General features: G+C 59.0%; 2 protein-coding genes across 9 annotated transcripts in view; both read right to left on the bottom strand.

Annotated features, from left to right (window-relative positions):
* Window positions 1-1,786: 1,786 nt before the first annotated feature.
* Window positions 1,787-5,484, bottom strand: EPHX3 (epoxide hydrolase 3). Of its 4 annotated transcripts, none has more exons than XM_073890160.1 (7): window positions 4,801-5,484; window positions 4,272-4,594; window positions 3,961-4,118; window positions 3,784-3,875; window positions 2,799-2,843; window positions 2,569-2,705; window positions 1,787-2,475 (listed from the first exon to the last, which is right to left on the bottom strand). In XM_073890160.1, the coding sequence occupies exons 1-7, from the start codon at window positions 5,041-5,043 to the stop codon at window positions 2,250-2,252; spliced, it is 1,224 nt and encodes a 407-aa protein (XP_073746261.1). In that variant the 5' UTR covers window positions 5,044-5,484; the 3' UTR covers window positions 1,787-2,249. The 4 variants fall into 4 exon arrangements, with proteins under 4 accessions (XP_073746261.1, XP_025720575.1, XP_073746263.1 ...); XM_025864790.2 differs by having other exon boundaries at window positions 2,799-2,902; window positions 3,747-3,875; window positions 4,486-4,571; XM_073890162.1 differs by lacking the exon at window positions 1,787-2,475 and having other exon boundaries at window positions 2,572-2,705; window positions 3,747-3,875.
* Window positions 5,485-8,463: 2,979 nt separating this feature from the next.
* BRD4 (bromodomain containing 4) overlaps window positions 8,464-18,599 on the bottom strand; it is a 90,962-nt gene continuing 80,826 nt past the window's right edge. For 3 of the 5 annotated variants that reach the window (XM_025864784.2, XM_025864785.2, XM_073890159.1), the window contains 8 exons: window positions 16,351-16,403; window positions 15,854-16,235; window positions 14,662-15,249; window positions 11,300-11,674; window positions 11,049-11,179; window positions 10,710-10,915; window positions 10,344-10,590; window positions 8,464-10,031 (listed from right to left, as the gene is read on the bottom strand). In XM_025864784.2, the coding sequence (XP_025720569.2) occupies window positions 9,963-10,031; window positions 10,344-10,590; window positions 10,710-10,915; window positions 11,049-11,179; window positions 11,300-11,674; window positions 14,662-15,249; window positions 15,854-16,235; window positions 16,351-16,403 (2,051 nt within the window). In that variant the 3' untranslated portion in view covers window positions 8,464-9,962. The remainder of the gene's footprint in view (window positions 10,032-10,343; window positions 10,591-10,709; window positions 10,916-11,048; window positions 11,180-11,299; window positions 11,675-14,661; window positions 15,250-15,853; window positions 16,236-16,350; window positions 16,404-18,599) is intronic. The other 2 variants (XM_025864783.2, XM_025864787.2) reach the window with 2 other exon arrangements.

Genomic DNA, 18,599 nt, shown 5'->3' with positions numbered 1-18,599 from the left:
AGGTGATCCGGAGGCAGGAGCTCAGAGCAGGGAGAGGGAGTTGCCGGGACTGGGAGGGGCCTCAGCCGGGGCCACCCCCCACTCCGAGCCCTCCAGGTCCCATCTCCCGCTCAAAGGGTTGCGCGCGCCGAGCCCCTCGGCCGGGAAAAAGGCGCGCCCGGATTGGCTCAGGCTGGGAGAGGCGGGCTTCGGCCGAGCCACGAGTCTCTATTGGCGCACTAGCCAGGACTCTGTCCAATCACCGCGATTAACTACTCCCCCCACCCCCACCCCCACCCCCAGTCTCTGACTCCCTCCCGCCTGCGGCAGAGGAGGCGGAAGACGGCGCCTTCTAGTTGCCCTGGCAACCGTCAGCGGACTCGTCGCCCCGGCAACTGTCCGAGGCCTCCCGTCAGCCTTCCCTGGGCCCCTTCAATCACCCAGACAACCGCTACTCGTTCCGGTCAACCAACAGACCTTTCCCCGTCACCCTGGCAACCGTCGCCAGACCCACCGCCCCCTGGACACACCGCCCTCATCCTGCCCTCAGGACTCCTCAACCCAGGCTCCGAGATGGCGGGGTCCCCTTCCCCTCCGGCCCATCTCCTCGACCCTAGGGGGACACTGCTCCTACCCTGGCAGGGATAGGGGGGGCTTCCCGGGGTGGGTCGGGCGCTGGGGGTCCCGGCTCCGGTCGGGCCTAACGGGCGGCCCCGTGCTGAGGCTGTGCATAGCCCCCTGCCTGTCTCCCCGCTCGCTCGCTCGCTCGCTCGCGTGGGACCGTCCAGCCACAACAGGGAGCTTTTCAAAATGCAAGCCATGTCCCTCCCCTGCTGAAAACCCTCCCCTGGCTCCCCTTGGGAATAGAATCCAAACTCCTCGCAGCCCCTGGCGGTCTGACTGTGTGGCCTCTTCTTCCTCGCTCTGCCCGAGCAGCCGCTAGTCCCCACATTGTTACCCCAGGAGCCTAAGCTTATTTCTGCCTCCGACCTTTCTACTCACTGCTCAGAAGTGCGTCCCCCAGCTACGGAAGCCTTTCCCGAGCTGTCATACCCTCACATAGCTCTCCATGCCTGTTCGCTGCTAACTCCGCAAGGGCCTAGATCAGTGCCTGACACACACGATGAGTTGAAGGGGACAAGAGAGGACAGAGGGGGATGACTAGCAGGCTGGCCCACCCCAGGAATAAGAGAATGTATTTCTGAGGTTGCTGGGCCCCAGAGAGATTCATCATGCAGCAGGTCATGACACTGTCCCCCAAGGCCAGGCAAAGGCTGGGGAGACAGAAGTGCTGTCACCAGCCAGGGATGGATGGTTCATCCTCTACTTGTACCACCCTCATCTGGAGGCTGGAGCCAAAGGACCCCAGAAAGAATCAGCAGAAACTGTGGTTCATCTGGAGAAATTCCAGGAGCCGGAGAGGCAGGTCTCAGACCTCAGATGATCATTCAGGGAGCTGGTCCCTTCCTGGGCCAGTCCAGAATCTCACACATCCATCCTACCAGAGCCTAGAGCTGTTTTTCCATGGATCGGGGATAGGGGTCGCAGGGATCTTTCCCAGGCCGCAGCAAGAGAATTGAGCTTAAGAGGCCTGGAGTCACGACTGGAGGGAAGATTGTGGGGGCTGCTCAGGGCCCGAACAGACAGGAGCCTAGATGCCCAGCTGCTTGCACATGAGGGTCCTCCCTTGGGGAGCTGGTCGGGAGCCAGGTGTGGATACCCCTATTCTAGGAGTACCCTTCTCAGCACTGTCCAACTGAATGCTTTATACTGCTGTGGCAATTGAGCCCTTGAAGTATGGCCAGAGTGACTGAGGAACTGAATTTTTAATTGATTTTCTTTTCATTACTTTGCACGTAAATTGAAGCAGCCCGATGTGGCTGCCAGTACCCTATCGGACACAGCAGCATTTAGCTGAAGACTCGGATTGCAGAGGAAAGCCAGGGACAGGAAGGTCAGAGTCTGTGGTTGGTGCTGCTCTGGGGTCTGACACTGGCAAGAAGAGTAAGGCCCCAGGGGAGAGATGAGGTAGGACGCTCCGAATCTAGCTCCGGAGAGCTGTACCTGGCTCTCGAGGACTGAAGTGCTTGTTCACCTGCACACACACGCACGCACCTGTGTGTGAGCCTATGGGCTGGTGCGCCTGAGGGCATCCACAGACGCCTTTGTGTGTAGCCTAGAGTTCCACGCCTGTGCAAGATCCGGGAGTCCACCCTTGTACGTACGCCGTGCGGCCTCCCAGGTGCACATAGGCCAGCAAGCGAGGGCCACTAGTCCAGCAGGTCTCGCAAGAAGGCCCACATGTACTCGTGCATCTCCCTGGGGTTGCTCTGTGGAATCCAGTGCCCCATGCCCGGCAGGATGTGGGCCTCCAGCCGGCCCGGCACAAAGCGACTGCTGATGGCTCCCACCAGCCCCTGATCGAAGTAGGTGTCCTTCGCTCCCCACAGCAGGAGTGTGGGTGTGGCCAGCTCCTGGGGCTCCAGGGGGAAGTTCCTATGGCCAAGACACAAACAGACAGAAGAATAACCGCCCCAAATCCCTACCCCCGCAAGTCTCCTGAGCTTTCTGCCCTGGGTCTGGTCTCACCTGAAGAGGTTTCGGTAATAGTTGAGGGGCCCAGTGAGACCACCAGGCTGTGAGAAGTCATAAAGGAAGGCCTCGAGCTCGTTGGGGGTTAAGTGTGGGATGCCTCTCTTGCGGTGTGTGAGGGTGGTCTTCAGGATCTGGGTACACAACAGGACTGTGGCTTCAGTGCCCATCCTGCCCAGGCCCAACCCACTACCCTCCACCTACCACCAGCCTTTGCCTCACTGTACCTGGAAGTCAGACATGGACAGTAATTTCTCAGGCAGCCAGGGAAGCTGGAACAGGAATACATAGTTGGAACGGAAGAACTGGCCGATGTGGCGTATAGAGTAGTCTGGCGGCAGGGGAAAGGCAGATGTGAGGCCTGGGCCTGGGGTGGCCCCACACCCCTGTACCCCTCCACGCACCCGGATGCGCCAACACTCAGGAATGTCATCGCTGCCTGAGCCTGTGAGGACACTCGTCACTCCTCCTGGCCTGGGTACCCTCTTCCCTCCCTGCCGAGTTGTCACTGTACCCGACAGAATGGGGGTACCTCCCTCCGCAGCTCCCAGGAGCCCCCAAGAGCCACTCGTGTGATTTCCCCTGCCCAGGCCTGGATGCGTTTCAATATTTACTGAGCACCTACTGGATGCCAGGACCTGTTTAAAACCCTGGAGACACAGCAGTAAATGGAACAGACAAAACTCCCTTGCCCCTGGGGAGCTGACAGTCTAGACAGAGAGAGACGAGAAACAACAGCAAAGAGGGAGAGAGAGAAAAAAGGCCCTATCACTGTGTCACTTCGACTATGATACTGGGAATTAGAATCAGGTGAGGTGACAGGCATCTCACGCTATTGCAGTTGCTTAGTTATCTATACCTTTCTTGCCAGAAGAAAGGCATTGAACCTCTCTTGCCTCAGTTTCCCCCAACTGGACCACGAAGATAATAACACTTTCATACGCTCGGGAGGCTTGTGTAGGTTACTGTATGCAAGCTCCTTGTCAGCGCAATGATTACCTGTAGGTGCTCAAAACATGTGAGTCACTCCTAAGTGTACTGTCATTGACTGTACACTGGGTGGGTCATGTGTGTCCCCAGCCCCTCGAGTGTTGACTGGTGGACAGGGAAGCGTAGACACAGACACAGGCTCCTTCACAGAGGCTTATCCCAGCACCCTGGACTCCCCAACACACCTTGGTACACAGACATGGGGGCAGCGCTGACAATTACCATCCGCTCGACCAGGGATGGGTAGTAGATGGAGAAATTCCAGGCGAGGAGCGCACCCCAGTCATGGGCTACCAGGATACACTTGGAATAACCTGGGCGGGGGCAGAGGAACCGGTGTAAGTGAGATGCCAGGGAGAGGCGAGGCAGGGTGAGGGAGGAGGCCAGGGGTATCCCCACCCAGGCCCAGGATGACATCCTGGATGTCCGTCATCAGCAGGTCCATGGTGTAACAGTCTACATCCTGAGGCGCGTCGGAGGAGCCGTATCCCCGTAGGTCCACAGCCACCACGTGGAAGCGGCTCTGGAACTCCCAAAGCTGGTAGCGCCAGGAGAACCTGTCAGGTGTGTGGGGAAGGAGGCTGTCAGGGTCCGCAGGCTGCACCTCCACCCTGTGCCCAGCAGGGGCCTTCCCCCGGCCCCACCTTCCTGCCCTGGGCTTCCCAGAAAGGAAGATGGGGGAACCCCAGGCTGAGGGCAAGCAAGGTCACCTGTACTCTGTATCCAAGACTTCTTTGTCCCATATCCCTTCAGGGCCTCCTCCTGTAGACAGCACCCCTGTCCTCGAGCACCCCATCTGGATGCTTTGTGACCCCAATCTACCCAGCCCACGTGCCTGCCTCCTGGATGCCCTGGTGGTCCGAGATCCACCTCCAGCTTCACCTCCAGCCTTGTGTGCCCCAGGACCCTGGGCTTCAGACCTACCAGTTCTCTGGGAAGCCGTGCAGAAACAGCATGAGGGGCCCATTGCCATGTCCGGCGGAAACATAGTGCAGGCGCAGGCCCGAGCTCTGGGGGGGGCACAGTCCGAGACCTGGGGAACCCTTCCTCGCTAGGCTTGAACACCCCAGCCACGTGCAGACCCAGATTTGGATTCAACCATTTGCTGTCTGCACACCCCCCCCCCCCCCCCCCCCCAGGGCCCCCCCCCCCCGGGGCTCCTCCCCCCCCCCCCCCCACCCACCAACACCCGACGGCCACACACCCCTCCCCCCTGCCCCGGGGCGCGCGCGCGCTCACCTTCAGGGTCAGGAAGCAGTGTTCGCCCAGAGTGGGGTCGCTCAAACAGGCCGGTGGGGTGCTCCGGGGGCGCCCGCAGCAGCCGCGCCGGGGCCGGCACAGCACGTGTGTGAACGCGATACAGCCATAGACGGCGGCGGCCACCAGGGCGGCGGCGAACACGAGGCTCCACATGAAGGCGCGCAGCAGCTTCAGAGTGAGGCGCGACGGCGCCAGTAGCGCGGTCACCACCAGCTCGGGCATGTCGCCGCGACCCGGGACGACTTCGGCGCTGCCTTTGGGGGTGTGGGCGGGGGGCGCAAGCAGCCGCACGGAGGCGGGACCCGGGCTGGGGAGCCCACCGCCCTTGGTCTGGGGCCCCTCCGTGCCTTCGAGGCTTGAGGAACGCTCCGAGAGAAGAGGCGGGAGGCTTAGACCGAAACCGCCACTGCAGACGACTCACCTAAGTACCAGGTAAACACCTGGGCGCGACGGCGACAGCGAACAGGATGGGGCGAGGGGATGGTGCCTGTGAGGACCGGGCTTCGGTGGCTGGGGAGGAGCCTTGGGGAGAAGGGTTGCGAATTGCGGGCGGGGCCTAGGCAGGCTCGGGCGGGGCTTAATAAGGGGCGGGGTCTAGTAGGACTCCCGCCCGCGGTGGGTAGGGATCTGAAGCGTAGGGGGAGATTGATATATGTGTACTAACGTGGGGGCCGGAGGGGTACCTGAGTGAAATGGGCGGAGCCTGAAGCGAAGGGGCGGAGCAATGCAGGGTAGGTGCGGCCTACGAGCCAGAAACTTAGACCCAACTTGGCCTAGAGGCGTTGGAGGACTGGGGCGTGGCTTAAAGGGTGGACGGGGAGAGGGTGGAGCCCAGATGGGGCGGGGCCTGAAGTTGGGCGGGAGAAGGTCCTAAGGCTGGCCCGGAGGGTTTGGGTGCGAGGGCTGGGCCAATAAGCTGGGGGTCGGCCTGGGTCCGGGCCAATGAGACGGGGGGCGGGGCCGGAACCTAATATGGCGGGGAGTGCGGGCCCGGAAGCGGAAGGAGGGGGACAGGTAGTGCTTTGGCTGGGATTAGGAGGGAGTCGCGGGCGGTCGCCGCAAGCCGAGGAGGCCTGGGGGGGGGGGCCCCTGCTGCCGCCCTCTGAGAGCTCCCCTTCCTGGAGCGCGCGACCCTGTCCTTGGCCTGGCTGGGAGAGACCTAGCAGCACCCTCACCCAGGCCTGGTTCTAACGGCGGGTCCAGTTGGCCTCGACCCCGCGCCGGCCTCGTTAGTCCAGCGGGCCCGTCGTCGGCCCGCCCCTACACGGCTGTGATTGGAGGGCGGTGGTTATTTACGTGCGGGCGACAGGTCTCGCCCGGCAGCCAATCGGCAAGTGTTGAGGCCCGGGGCTCCGCCGGTGCCGACCAATGAAGACCGGGAGACTCTTGGACTTCTAGAAGGCAAGCCCAGCCCGGGAGCTGGAGGACCGGGCCGGTTGAGCCACTGGAACTCTGTCTGAAAGAGGAAGTGGGGCAAGGTCGGGCGAGAGGCCCGACCCGGCCAGCTTCCTCCTCCTGTTTTGCAACCTTCCCCCAAGATCCTGAACATTTCAGGGTCACTCATCGTTTAACCCGTGTAACACCCCCATTAAGTGTAGGTACTATCATCACATCCCTGTATTACAGACCACGAACCTGAAATTCGGGGATTAAGTCACTTGCCTAGAGCTACACAGCTTGCTGAACAGGACTTACAGAAAAAAGCAACAATCTCGGGCTCCACCTCTCCTTCCGCCCGGAGGCAGCCATCGGAATGCTTTTAGCTTTCTTCTGGTGGTTATCCAGGTATCTCGCAACGCGCTCGTGTGGCTATTTCCTGATGACCAATTTGGGGCATTAAGTATTGCATCGACTCTGTCATCATCATTGGACAGGCCCTACCCGTTTTTGGTGTTCCTATTGGTTTAAGTACTCCATTGTTTTCGTCACCTCCCATTGCTAATCTCATCTTTGTCTTGTTCCGGCTGCTAAACATTACACTGTCCTGGGACCATAATTAAGTCTGTGGGTTCCTAGTAAAGGGGAATGGTGGTTTATGTGGTTCCGCCTCAGTAAACAATGTATATCTCAGCGTCGCGTAGACGGCTATGATTACACGACCAGCATTGTACTAAGGTTTGTTCTGCCTGTACTTAATACCTTTCTTTTCTTGCACGATTAGCCTGTATCATAGCTTTGGTTTCGTTTACACTTTCCATCAAATCAGTTTTCCAACCACTGGATGATCGCGGTATGCCTCCCAAGTCCTCTAACCTGGCCGCATGGCTAGTGAGTGTCTGGGGATCTCCCTTGTTCCTCTGCTGCACAAAACTCACTCTCACCATCCCCCTACCCCCAGCTCTACCCTCAAACAAAAAGACAGCGGCAGTCACAGGATGGTAATTTTATATTCAGTACAAATGTTTATTTTTGCAATGAGAACTGCACAAAAAAAAAAAAAAACTTTAGTATATAAGTGAAAAGTCTACGAATTCCCTTCTACAAATGTCTAAAGTGTTTAATACAAGTCTCAGATTCACTGACATAATTATTGGCCAAGCGATCCGTGCATACAGTACAGTGGGGGCTTGTACACACCTCTTACTCTTGTATAGGACTAAGATTTCTAGTACTGTGGGAGGGAGTGGGAAATGGCCAGAGAAATTAAATAGTAGATCCAAGTTCTAATTACAACCCAGTTAGAGAAACACCCATCAGGAAGGTGTGGAGAGGGCCACGGCAGAGTTAAATCTTTAGAAGGTGCAGACAAAAACCATTTCTCCAGCTAAACAGTCGGACCTGGCCTGGGGAAGTTACCAAACAAAACAGGGAACAGAAATGAGGGGGTGGGATGAGATGGAAGAAACCCCAAAGAACCAAAATGTAAGTCCCACTTGAACCACAGTGGCACATGAGGAAGTGCCTGCTGGGGCATGGGGGCAGGGGCAGGGAGGCAACTGGGGACCTCTGGCTGGATGCCTGAACTACACCCTTGCCAGGTCTCCCAGATCCCAAACACAAGATGATACTAGGGCTTTTCTGGTTGAAAAACAAAGGGGGATAAGGGTTAAGAAACAGTGCTAGAAATGTTTCAGTTTGTGTCTGGGCACACATAAATGATACACTTTCATCTTACATCCTAGGGACCACTCTTGAGTGCTGCCCTTACCTTGTGGCACGCTGGTGGGCACACGGGCAGCCACATGGCGGGCTCTCTTGGAAGGGAATGTGTGGGTGCGTGTCTACATGCGTGGGAGGTGAGGATCCTGGTTGGTGGGGGGGGGTGTACACTTATCTAAGAACATCTGGTTAACCCTGAGCTTAAATGAAAGGAGTAGTTAAGGTAGAGGCAGGCGAGGCGGGAGAAGCGGCCCAAGTCCTCTGGTGAGTGCGGGACCAGGATGGAGGAGGGCAAGGGGGAAGAATACTGTCTGGAGTTTGGCCAGGTTCTGCTGCAGCATGTCACCCACCTAGAAGGCCAGGGTCCACAGGAAGAATGGGTACCTGGGCTCCCTGTCACAGCTTCAGCTTGGTCATGGAAGATGGGCAAGGTGGCCCCTGATGGTAGTTCTTGTACAAAGGTGGTTGGGGATCCCGGGGGGCCCCCTGGGCCTAGCCTAGGCAACAGGTGGTTCACAAAGAAATGTCAGGAAGACGCCAGCATTAAAAAAGAGAGATGTGTTTATTCCATGATCAGTACAGACCAAATGCATATTCACCGTATGAAAGTCAAACCAGTCAGTGACTCCAGAGTTTGGCCAACACTGAGGCACCAGCGTCGTGGTGTAGAGTGGGTTCTCATGGCACACGTAACCTCACCAAGGGCTCCAATTATAAAATTAAAAAAAAAAGGGGGGGTGGGGGAAGGGGCAGCCGGCTCGTCAGGCTGGGTGGGGAGCCTCTACCTCAGGGGTCTGTGCCCCCCCCCAGACCCCAGTGCCTGCCTCGTCCCCTGGCCCTTCCTTTCCTGGTATTTAAAAAAAAAAAAAAAAAAAAAAAAACACAACTCAAACAGATTTGACATTAAAAACAAACGGGGGGGAAGGGAAAAAGAAAACATGGTTTATAATTAAAAACAGACTAATAAAGTTTGAAACTGAGTAAAATATAGGCAGTTTTTTTTTGTGTTTTGTGTGTTTTGTTTTGTTTTTTGTGGGTTTTTTTTTTTGAGTTTTTTTACACCAGTTTGGTGGAGTCACCAACAAACTTCAAACAAAGATATGCCAACTATGTTCACTACACAGTACAGCCACGGTCACACACTACCCACAGCGCGGTGGCAGCCGCCGCTCAATGAGGAGACGATCACACCATTTCGGAGATAAGCAGTGCCATTGTGTCTGGAGGAGAAGAGAGAATTAAAAATAAAATAGAATCCAACAAAAAATATATATATAGAAAAAAAAAAAAAAACCCAGAAACACAGGTGGGAAGGAACTGACTTTGGTTGGTGGCCTCACTCACTGGGCGAGGCCGGCCCACACACGCGCGTGTGACAGTCACCTTGCTCCAAATTGCCATGGACACACACACACCTCCACGGCACTATTCCCTTTTGCACAAGCGAACACTTACAGAGAGCGGCTCTCAATTAAAGGCTTGTGGGGGAGGGGAGGGGTGGGGTCTGTTCAAGGCAAAGTCAGTGCCAGCAAGGGGGTGGGCCGGCGCCCTCGCCCGCCTCCAGCTCGCTCGGGCCTGCCCTGGCCTCCTGGGAGCGGGCGGTGGTGGCTGGGGTGTAGGGGAAGGACTCCTGGTGGGCAGGACGTCACGAACGTCACGTTCTCAGGGACAGAAAACCAGTCACGGTGGCGGCAGCAACAATGTCCTGTGTATACTGTGTAGACATTTGGCGGAGAGCAGGACCTCTGCCCCACACGCAGGGACGCGCGGCTTGGGTCTGGCCAGCACTTGCTCGTGGAGAGGCGTGCTCTGAGCCGACGTCCTGCGAGGGGGGTGGTGGGTGGCGGGACGTCCGGCTGGCTGTAAGGCAGACAGGCTCTGCGATCCTCAGCTGCCCGTCAGGCCTGCCCTGGGCACAGCATGCAGGAGGGCCAGGCCCGGAGCCACCCCCTTGCCGCTGCTACCGCCTCCACTGCCGCCCTAACACTATGGAGAGTCAACGTTTCGCCAGAAAATCAAAGTCAGAAGTCACCTAGGTGCTCTCAGAAAAGATTTTCTTCAAATATTGACAATAGATCACTCTGGAAATTCATGTCAATGGTAGCTGCCATCTGGAGGGGAGAGGAGGGAGGGAGGGAGGGAGTGAGACTAGGTGCCCTACCCTTACTGCAGCTTCCAAGCTCCCCCGCCCCCAGCACTGGCCAGGCCCTCGGGGCCCCCACACCCAGAAACCTCCCAACACCAAGCCTGAGCCACCTGTGAGAGCCCGAGGCCAGCACAGTGCAGGCCAGCAGGAGCCCCCAGCCCGGGAGCACCCCCCCTCACCCCCCCTCTCAGAGAGTGACTGCCTTCACCCCAAGGTTCCCGGTCCCCTTTCCAAGCCCCTCCAAGGCTGGACCCCCGCCCAGAGGTCCCCGACTCACCGCCTCCCGGCGCCTCCGCTCCTGCTCCCGCTTTCGGGCCAACTCCCTCTGCTGGTCCAGCATGGACTGGGGCTGGGAGCTCTGGGCCTGGGGGGCCGCGGCGGCGGCCACGGCAGCGGCCTGCTGCTGCTGCTGCTGCTGCTGCTGCTGCTCCTGCCGCTGCTGTTGCTGCTGCTGCTCCTGGCGCCGCCGCGCCTCCTCGTGGGCCCGCCGGGCCTGCTCCAGCGCGTCCTCATCCTCTCGGCTCCTGGGCGCAGCAGAGCAGGGCAGAGCTGCCAGTCAGCACAGGGCGGGGGGATGGGGGGGGGCGCGGTGGCGGCGACGGCAGCCCCCGGGGGCCCCAGGCTGCCCACAACCCCAGCCCACCTCATGCGCTCCTGCCGAAGCCGCTCCTTCTCCTTCTCTGCGTGCTCGGCCTGTGCCTTCAGGGCCTTCTCGCGCTCCTCCTTCTCCCTGGCGGCGCGGCGGAACTGCTCAAAGCTGTCACTCGAGGACTTGGCTGTGGAGGACGGGGTGGTGGGATGCTTCTGCACCAAGCTAGCCCAAGAGCCCATGTTCTTGATTTTCAAGTCCTGCCAGACAGAGAAACCACAGGGTGGGTGGGGGGTCGGGCTGCACCGAGAAGGCCACAGCCTGAGGGCACCCCCCCCCCGCCCCCAAGGTGCCTCCCTGGCATGGGGACGTTTGTGGACTCACTGTTCCTACCTTTTTGGGTGCAACTGGCGTCTTCGGCTCCTGTTTCTGTTTGTCCTTGTCGGAGGCCCCTGGTGGGGGCGCATTCTGCTCAGGGGGCCGGATCACAGGCCTCCCGACATCCACAGGCTTCATCTCAGGCCCTGGAACACAAACCACTTGTGGGCCTGGGCCGGGGCCCATTCCCCCCTGCCCTCAAGCCCAGTAGGGCGGAGTCAACCAGCCCACAGAAAGCTCCCGTCCAGTGCACTGAGGGCACTCACGTTGGGGCAGGTGAACGGGTGCCTTGATGCTCTCTGGGTGTTTAGGGGGCTCTGGCCGCAGTGAGGGGCTGAAAGGCTCGCTGCGAATGATGGGTGAGTGGATCTTCTCCTCCTTCACCACCACCAGGGGCTGGGGCTGGACCACAGAGGCCGCACGCAGCTCCTGGGATGGCACAGGCACAGTGGCCGGTGAGGCAGGTGGGTGCCTCTGGCACCGGCCCACACCTGGCCCTGGGGGCTGTGGCCCAGCCCTGCCCTTTACCTGCTTCTTAGGCTGAACGTTTTGCTGGGGTGGTGACTGGTGGGTTAGGCTCTGGAACGGTGGCATCTGGGGGGAATGTATCATAAGCGGGGAGGGGGCTTCGCGGAGGTGACCTAGGAGAGGGGACAAGGAGCATGTCAGCAGAACTCGTGTAGACATCACTGGCCTGGGCCCAGCCAGGTGACCCCCTAAGCTGGGGAGAGACCCACACTGGCTGAGCCCCAAGCACATCAGGCCCCTAGCTCAGTGTATAGCAGGGCTTCATGGAGCCATGAGCTCAGTCCTAGTGTCTGATGCCCCTGTGTGTCAGAATCATCGGGAACCTTTGAGAAGTGCAGATCCTGATGTAGTTGGTCACAGGTAAGGTCTGGGCCTGAGTACTTTTTAAAAGTTCTCCAGATGGTTCCACGGCATAGCCTAGGTTAAATATAAGGGACATCAACAGGATGCCTGGGTGGCTCAGTGGGTTAAGTGTCTGCCTTCGGCTCAGGTCATGAGCTCAGGGTCCTGAGACTTTTTTTTAAAAGATTTTATTTATTTATTTGACAGACAGGGAGCACAAAGCAGGGGGAGCGGCAGGCAGAGGGAGAAGCAGGCTCCCTGATGAGCAAGGAGCCCGATGTAGGACTTGATCCCAGGACCCAGATCATGACCTGACCCAAAGGCAGAAGCCCAACCCACTGAGCCACCCAGGCGTCCCATAAAAAAATAAAATCTTTAAAAAAAAAAAAGGGACATCAATAACCTTACAACCTTACAGAACAGACAGCCTGAGCTCCCAGCTGTCCCTATATATGGCTTAACCTGCCTGCTTGGACAAATGCTTTGGGACTAGGACCGGATCCCCAGGAGACCCTCCCCACACAACTCAGCCTGCCAGCCCCACACAAGGGGGATGCTGGAACTAGCCTGCACCACGGCAGAGCTGGGAGAACATGTTCTTGGCTTATGGTTCTTACAGGAATTGGGCCAGCCCACCCACCTTCCTCAAACCAAAGGTGGGTGGGTGGGAGAGTGGAGATTCAGGCAGCCTCAAGGTCCAAGTACCTGGCACAAGGCAGGAGCCTGGAAAGCGCCATCAAAGCACTTAAGTCTGACACCTCAGCCTCACTGGTGAGAAAATAGCTTGAGGTCACCGTCACCAAATTCTGCCTTTGACTCCTCTACCTACTCTAGCATGGAAACGCCCTCCTGCTTGAATCCCTGACATGTCTTGGCCAGCTCCAGCATGGGACAAGCCACACTTGTCCACAAAACAAAGCCACCTCTCTGCAGTATACTTGCTCCTGGTCCTGCCTTGTGCCTCACAATGAAAAACCTAAGCCAAGCTCTGCATACAGGCCCTTCCGCTCACCTCCTCCAGGCCGGATTCCAGCTGCCATCCACAAGCAGAGATACCAACACCCCTGGCCCTCCATCAGCCCCTGGGCCCAGCAGAGACCACAATGCCTCAGCTATGGTTGGACCCTCCCTGCCCCTCTCTCTAAAGCCAGAACTTGCTCCTAACCCCAGAGAGGCAGAACAGCTGCTCAGAGACAACATGGTGGTGAAGACCAGCCCACTCCTGCACCTTGGTCCCCAGCCCCATGTGGCTGGTTTCGCCAGCCTTGGTGTTGGGGGCCCCAGTCCAGGCCTAGGGATCTGCAGGCACACGACTGTGACAGTCTCTCACTGGGATGGCTCCCTCAGCAGCACCTGCTGAGGCTTGACCTGGGTGGTGGCAGGCAGATGCTTGGATCTATGATTTGTAGGTATCACCTGCCTGCCAGTGGCTTCATCCACCAGCAGCGAGAGGGGAGGCCCATGGGCTCAGGGGTAGTGCCTGCAAGTTCGCCAGGTGCCCTGGCCAGAGATGCACCTCCTTGGGACTCCAAATTGTTGGCCTTTGGCCCCAAGTCCCCAGCTGCGCTCCAACCCACGTTGCTCCCTGTGACCCACCCCAGGCCACAGGAGCTCAGGGGAAGTGGGCCTGAGGACTCACAGCACAGGTTGTCAGAGGGAACCTGCCCACCACAAGAACGAGCTCTACTGAAGAGCTCTCATGTCCTGCTCACCACTGCCCCCTACAGGGAAGCCTGGCCTTCCTTAAGGGGGAAAACAGGCACAGCCACACAGCTGCGGGGACCAGCACCAGCACCAGCACCAGCCTTTCCCAGGGAGGACAGCCAGCTGTTCTTGGCTCAGGGAGTCCAACGATCACCTGGCACCTGGCAGCTTTTGCCAGATGTTGGAGCAGTCACAGCCTGAGCTCAACAGCCTTGCTGTTCAATTTGCAGGAGGCACCTGCACTCCCTAGCCAAGCTACGTGGTCTGCACTGCCAAGTCCAGGGGCCTCAACCCTGACCCTCACGTCACCACACCATGAGGCACTGCCTGGAACAATTCCCTCGTCGAGGCTGGCCAGCACATTTTGGTCACAGACACTCAGAAAACAAGTGCCAGGAAAAGCGAGAGGGCGTGGCCTAATCAACACTGTCGACAGAAAAAGGACAGCCTGGATCAGTGCGGAGACAGGGACCAGGAAACGGCTGCCAGGTACAGCGTTAGCCCAATTCTCTCCCACGAGGTCCTGACTCCCACCAGGTGAGCCTCGCTGAGAGCAGAGCACCTATTCCTACAGGTTCCCAAACAGCCCCCTGCTGCCCAGGCCTGCCCCTAGCTCTGCCTGGACCTCACTCCCCACTGTTTGTTAAATTAGCTCTGGCTCACCCTCTGATCACCTCCTCCAGGAAGCCTGCCCTGACTTCCAGAAACGGATCAGGTGCCTCCCTGGGCTCCTGGCTTCCCCACCTAGCAGGATCACGATGCACTGTAATGCTCTTGACTGTAAGTTCCAAGAAAAGGGCCAGTGGGGACCTTGCTCCCAGTCATCGGGTTCCAAGCCAAGACATCGGGTTGCAACCCAAGACCCCAAGTAAGAACACTACATGAAGCACTGACGCCCCCTTTCAGCCACCTCTGCAACCAACCCCGAGCCTTTCAAGTGGGGCTCTGAGCCCACCTCAGCCTGAAGCATGAGCTGACCAGTCTGGCTTCTCAAAGACAAACTTCTGGGCCCAGCACCAGCCTCCCCAGAGCCCAGGGGCAAAAGCCAACTTACCGGTTGAATAGGGGTCCGACTTGTGGTGCCGGGGTGAAGGGTGATGCTGGATGACCTGCTGAGGTTTGGCGGGCTGTGGTGGCGGCGGCTGCTGGCCAGGGGGCGGGTGTGGGGGCTGCTGGCCCGGGGGTGGCGGGGGCTGCTGGATGTGGGTAGGGAACTGCATGGGCTGCATGTGCACAGGCCGTGGGGGGGGCTGGTGCTGCTGCTGGGGTGGCGGCTGTGGCTGGGGGGGCGGCGGCGGTGGCTGCTGCTGTAGCTGCTGCTGCACTGAGGGGTGGGGTGGGGGGGGCAGGGGGGGTGGGGGCTGGGACTGCACCTTCACGGAAGGGAGTAGTGGTGTGGGGGGCTGCACCTTCTGCAGCTGCTGCAGGTAAAGCTGCATCTGCATGGAGGTGAGGGGTGGGGCGGGTGGCTCTTCGTCCTCCTGCAACAGCACTTGAGGGGGCTGAGCCATGGGGGGCTGTGGGAGAAGGGGTGGCTGGGCCAGGGCAGGCGACACGGCCGGGGGCCGGGCAGGCTTGGGGGGCAGGGCGGCGGCGCGGTTGCTGGGCCGTGATGGCTGCTGGGGCAGCGCGTTGTGCAAAGCTGGAAGGACACGACAGCGTGGTGGTGAGGCTCACAGCTTCTGCACCCCGTGGCCCCCGGCCCAACCTCTCTGCTCCACTAGTTTCCCTCCAACTAGTCATCTCGCTCCACCGCCCTCCTTGGCTTCCCACAAACTCCAGGATAAGAAGAGTTTCTAGAGCGGTCCACAGGATTTGGCTCCTCACAACCCCCGTTCTGCCCTGCGCTCTGCACCCCTGACCTTCCTCCTTTCCCTTCAGCCGCTCCCTATTTTCACACTTGCCCTTCAGATCTCAGAGGCAGCCTTCTCTGAATCCCCCAGGCGTGTGTGTGTGTGTCCCAGCACCTCCGTCCTCAACTGGGAGCTGGGGTGGTGGTGGGCCACACACATATCTTTTTTCCATCTCACACAATGCTTGGCCCAGCAGAAGAAACGAAGTCAGTATCTCTTCCATGTGGAGGCACTAACTATGCAGAGCCTGTGCCTCAGTGGCTCATGATTTCCTTAACGGCTCACTCGGGAAAGCCACCGACCTCCCCTTGGAGGCAAGACAACTACCTGCGGGGGTCCCACAGGTCACCCAAAATGCCTCCCCGACCCTCGGCGGCTGTGGCTGCAGCTCACCTGGAGGAGAGACCACCGAGTGCTGGTTGAGATGAGGTGGAGTGCTGTGCTCGGGCGGCTGGGGCAGGTGGGGGGGCAGCTCAGGCTGCGGCAGGTGCAGGATGGGCTGGGTGAAGTGGCCAATGGGGTCGAAGACGCTGCCTGGGAGCTGGGGCTCCAGGACAGGCACCTGGGCGGCGATGAAGGGCGGAGGCGAGGATTTCATCGTGGGGGCCGCCTGCGGCGGCATGGAGGGCGGAGGCGGCGGGGGTGGGGGCTGCTGTTGCTGCTGCTGCTGCTGCTGCTGCGGTGGAGGCGGCGGGGGCTGCTGGGGAGGCGGCGGGGGCTGCTGGGGCACGGGGGCTGGGGCCTGCTGCATCTGCTGATGGTGGTGGTGATGGTGCTGCAGACAGACAGGCTGACGTCAGGCAGGCGGCACACTCCTGGGTGCCCTCAGAGCCCTAAAAGGGCAGGCGGCCGCTGCTCACCTGCTGGAGGACACCCCTGAGACCACATACCTTCTTCTGCTCCCTCCCGGGGTGCCCCTTCTTTTTTGACTTCGGAGCCATCTCTGCAGAGGGAAAGAGAAGGTGGTGAGGCTCTGGGGGAGAGGGCTGTGAGCTGGCCTCCAAGGCAGAGCCAGGAGAAAACAGAGGGTAAGTTCAGGAGAAGGGCCGGTGACGGTGAAAGGGAGAGTAGGTGGGTTCTGTCTGGGATGGGAGTCGGTCACGGGAAAGGGAAAGATGTGTGGGGTGTTACCTACCCATCTGCCTGCCGCTTTTCCTAGTGGGGACCATATTTGAAAAGCCTCCCTGCCAATTTCCAGACCATTAGCTGGCTCCATTAAAGGATGACACCCGGGTACACCGGGAGCTGAGCTACGGACACCTCCCTGCCCAGTGTCTCCCCCACTTGCTGGTCAGAGGCCACTATGGTGACCCAAGTGTCTGTACCCCAACCTGCTTTGCTTTGGAACAATCACATTAGAAATCATCACATCCATTTGATGATTAGCCAAGTGAGACTCAGAGAGACTAAGGGACTTGTCCCGTGTCACACAGCTAAAGTAACAACATGGTGGCCTCCAACTGCACTGCCCTCTATGCTAGCTCCTCCCCAGCCTCCCAGGGGAAGCAGAGATGCACAACTGGGGGACAGAGCGCGTGGAGGTGTTGTCCCATGCCTGGCCGCGGAGTGAGCACTTTAGGGGAGGGTAGGAGGGAAGGAAACAGGCTGGCCTCCCAGGAATGACCAGGAGGAAACAGGGAAGGTGCTCACTACCACTGGCCAGCAAAGGGAGGCCACCAACCAGCACTCCCTTCCTTGTGGGAGACCGGCCTCAGAGAAGTCCCCGTGCTGGGACACGGCTAATATGCTGAAGGGACTCTCCCTGCCATGTGTCCCCTGATACCTCAGGGGCCGACAGCTGGTTGCTGCTGTTGTGTGGACTCGTCCAGGGTGGGCCTGCCCCTGCGAGAAATGTGCGGGAGCCAGTGCACACACCCACCTCTGCACCCACTCCACAGATTTATGCTAAGGATCTTTCGACAGCTGTTTGCCCCTCACCAATAATCGCTGGTGTGCAAACCCGAGAGAGGGAGAGGAGAACCAATCAGTAGTACTCATGGGCTAGGAAATGATGAAGTCACCAACCAGGTGGGAGGTTGGACCCATGGTGCTTTTCGAATTCCTGTCACCAAGAGACACCTCATGGCTTTGCCTGGCATCCCCTAAGATCCTTGCCAGGGTGCTGGCTCTTGCTGGTGTTGGAGGACAACATGCTTTGCTACCTCCACTCGCAGCTGCTTCATGGAGGGCCGTGCTAAGCTTCTGGGAGGTGCACAGCCACAGGGTACAGCGCGCTACCAAATGGGATGAGAAAGGACCTCGTGCCCTGCGAGAGCTCACCACTCCATGCAAGAGACAAGACAGTGTGACACAGACCTCAGCAGCTACAGACACAGGTCCTCATACAAATGGCAGCAACCAGGGACATCTGGAACACGGGAACCATATGCCCAGCCTCAAACCTGGACACTGGAGATGCCAGGATACAGAGTTCAGGGCTCTTTGGGTCACAGCAGGAAACCAGGTGAGAGGAACACTCTTGTGGACGGGACATACAAAAGGGGACAGTTTGAGTGACTTGCAGGATTAGGGCCACGAGGCTGGCAGCTGCGGGGTAAAGGAACTGAACTAGAGAGGGGGGAGGCCCAGGACCAAAGGAACCCTACATGCGCTAGGGGAAAGCACGGTATAGAGAGGCCACTGAGCCGAAGGGAGGAGGAGAAAGGGGCTGAGGGTCCCTCCAGGATGGGCACCTCTCCCAGCAGATTCCAGTAACGTGCACTGAAGCTCGAGGGAGGCTGGAACAGCTGCTCACACAACGGGCAGGCCTTTGGGAGGCTGGGGGATCAGAAACTGGGGTAAGAAAGGGGCCAATGGGTAAAGTCTGACCAAGAGAAGACACCGTATTGTGAGGAGAGGGCTGGGGTGGCCTGTCATCTCATGGCCCCAGGGGAAGCCCTGTTTTTTCCACCATAAAGGAGGAATGGTGGCTCTGAGCCTTCACTGTCTCCCCCCAGCGGGTGAGTAGAGAGGCCCACAGGAGCACTCATGGGGACAAAATGCAGTGGGGTCCCAGGAGTTCCAGAGAGCGGGTCTTGGCTGCCTTGGACAGTGTCCCAGGTCCAGGTCTCCGTGAGGAAGTGCTGGTGGGGAGGCGGGCAGGCCTAGAGTGGGAGAGCCAGTGCGAGGTGTACAGCAG

Source organism: Callorhinus ursinus, unplaced genomic scaffold (genome assembly GCF_003265705.2).
Source record: "Callorhinus ursinus isolate GAN/ISIS: 27379988/994484 unplaced genomic scaffold, GSC_fseal_2.0 scaffold131, whole genome shotgun sequence".
Classification (NCBI taxonomy): domain Eukaryota; kingdom Metazoa; phylum Chordata; class Mammalia; order Carnivora; family Otariidae; genus Callorhinus; species Callorhinus ursinus.
Note: the sequence above shows the minus strand (reverse complement) of the source record. Positions and strands in the feature narration are given on the sequence as shown.

Coding starts and splice junctions, on each gene's coding strand:
- EPHX3 (XM_073890160.1), bottom strand. CDS start 5,043: ATGCCCGAGCTGGTGGTGACCGCGCTACTGGCGCCGTCGCGCCTCACT. Junction 4,595..4,800: donor ACTGCTTCCTGACCCTGAAG/GTGAGCGCGCGC, acceptor AGGGTTCCCCAG/GTCTCGGACTGTGCCCCCCC. Junction 3,876..3,960: donor GGATGTCATCCTGGGCCTGG/GTGGGGATACCC, acceptor GCCCCCGCCCAG/GTTATTCCAAGTGTATCCTG.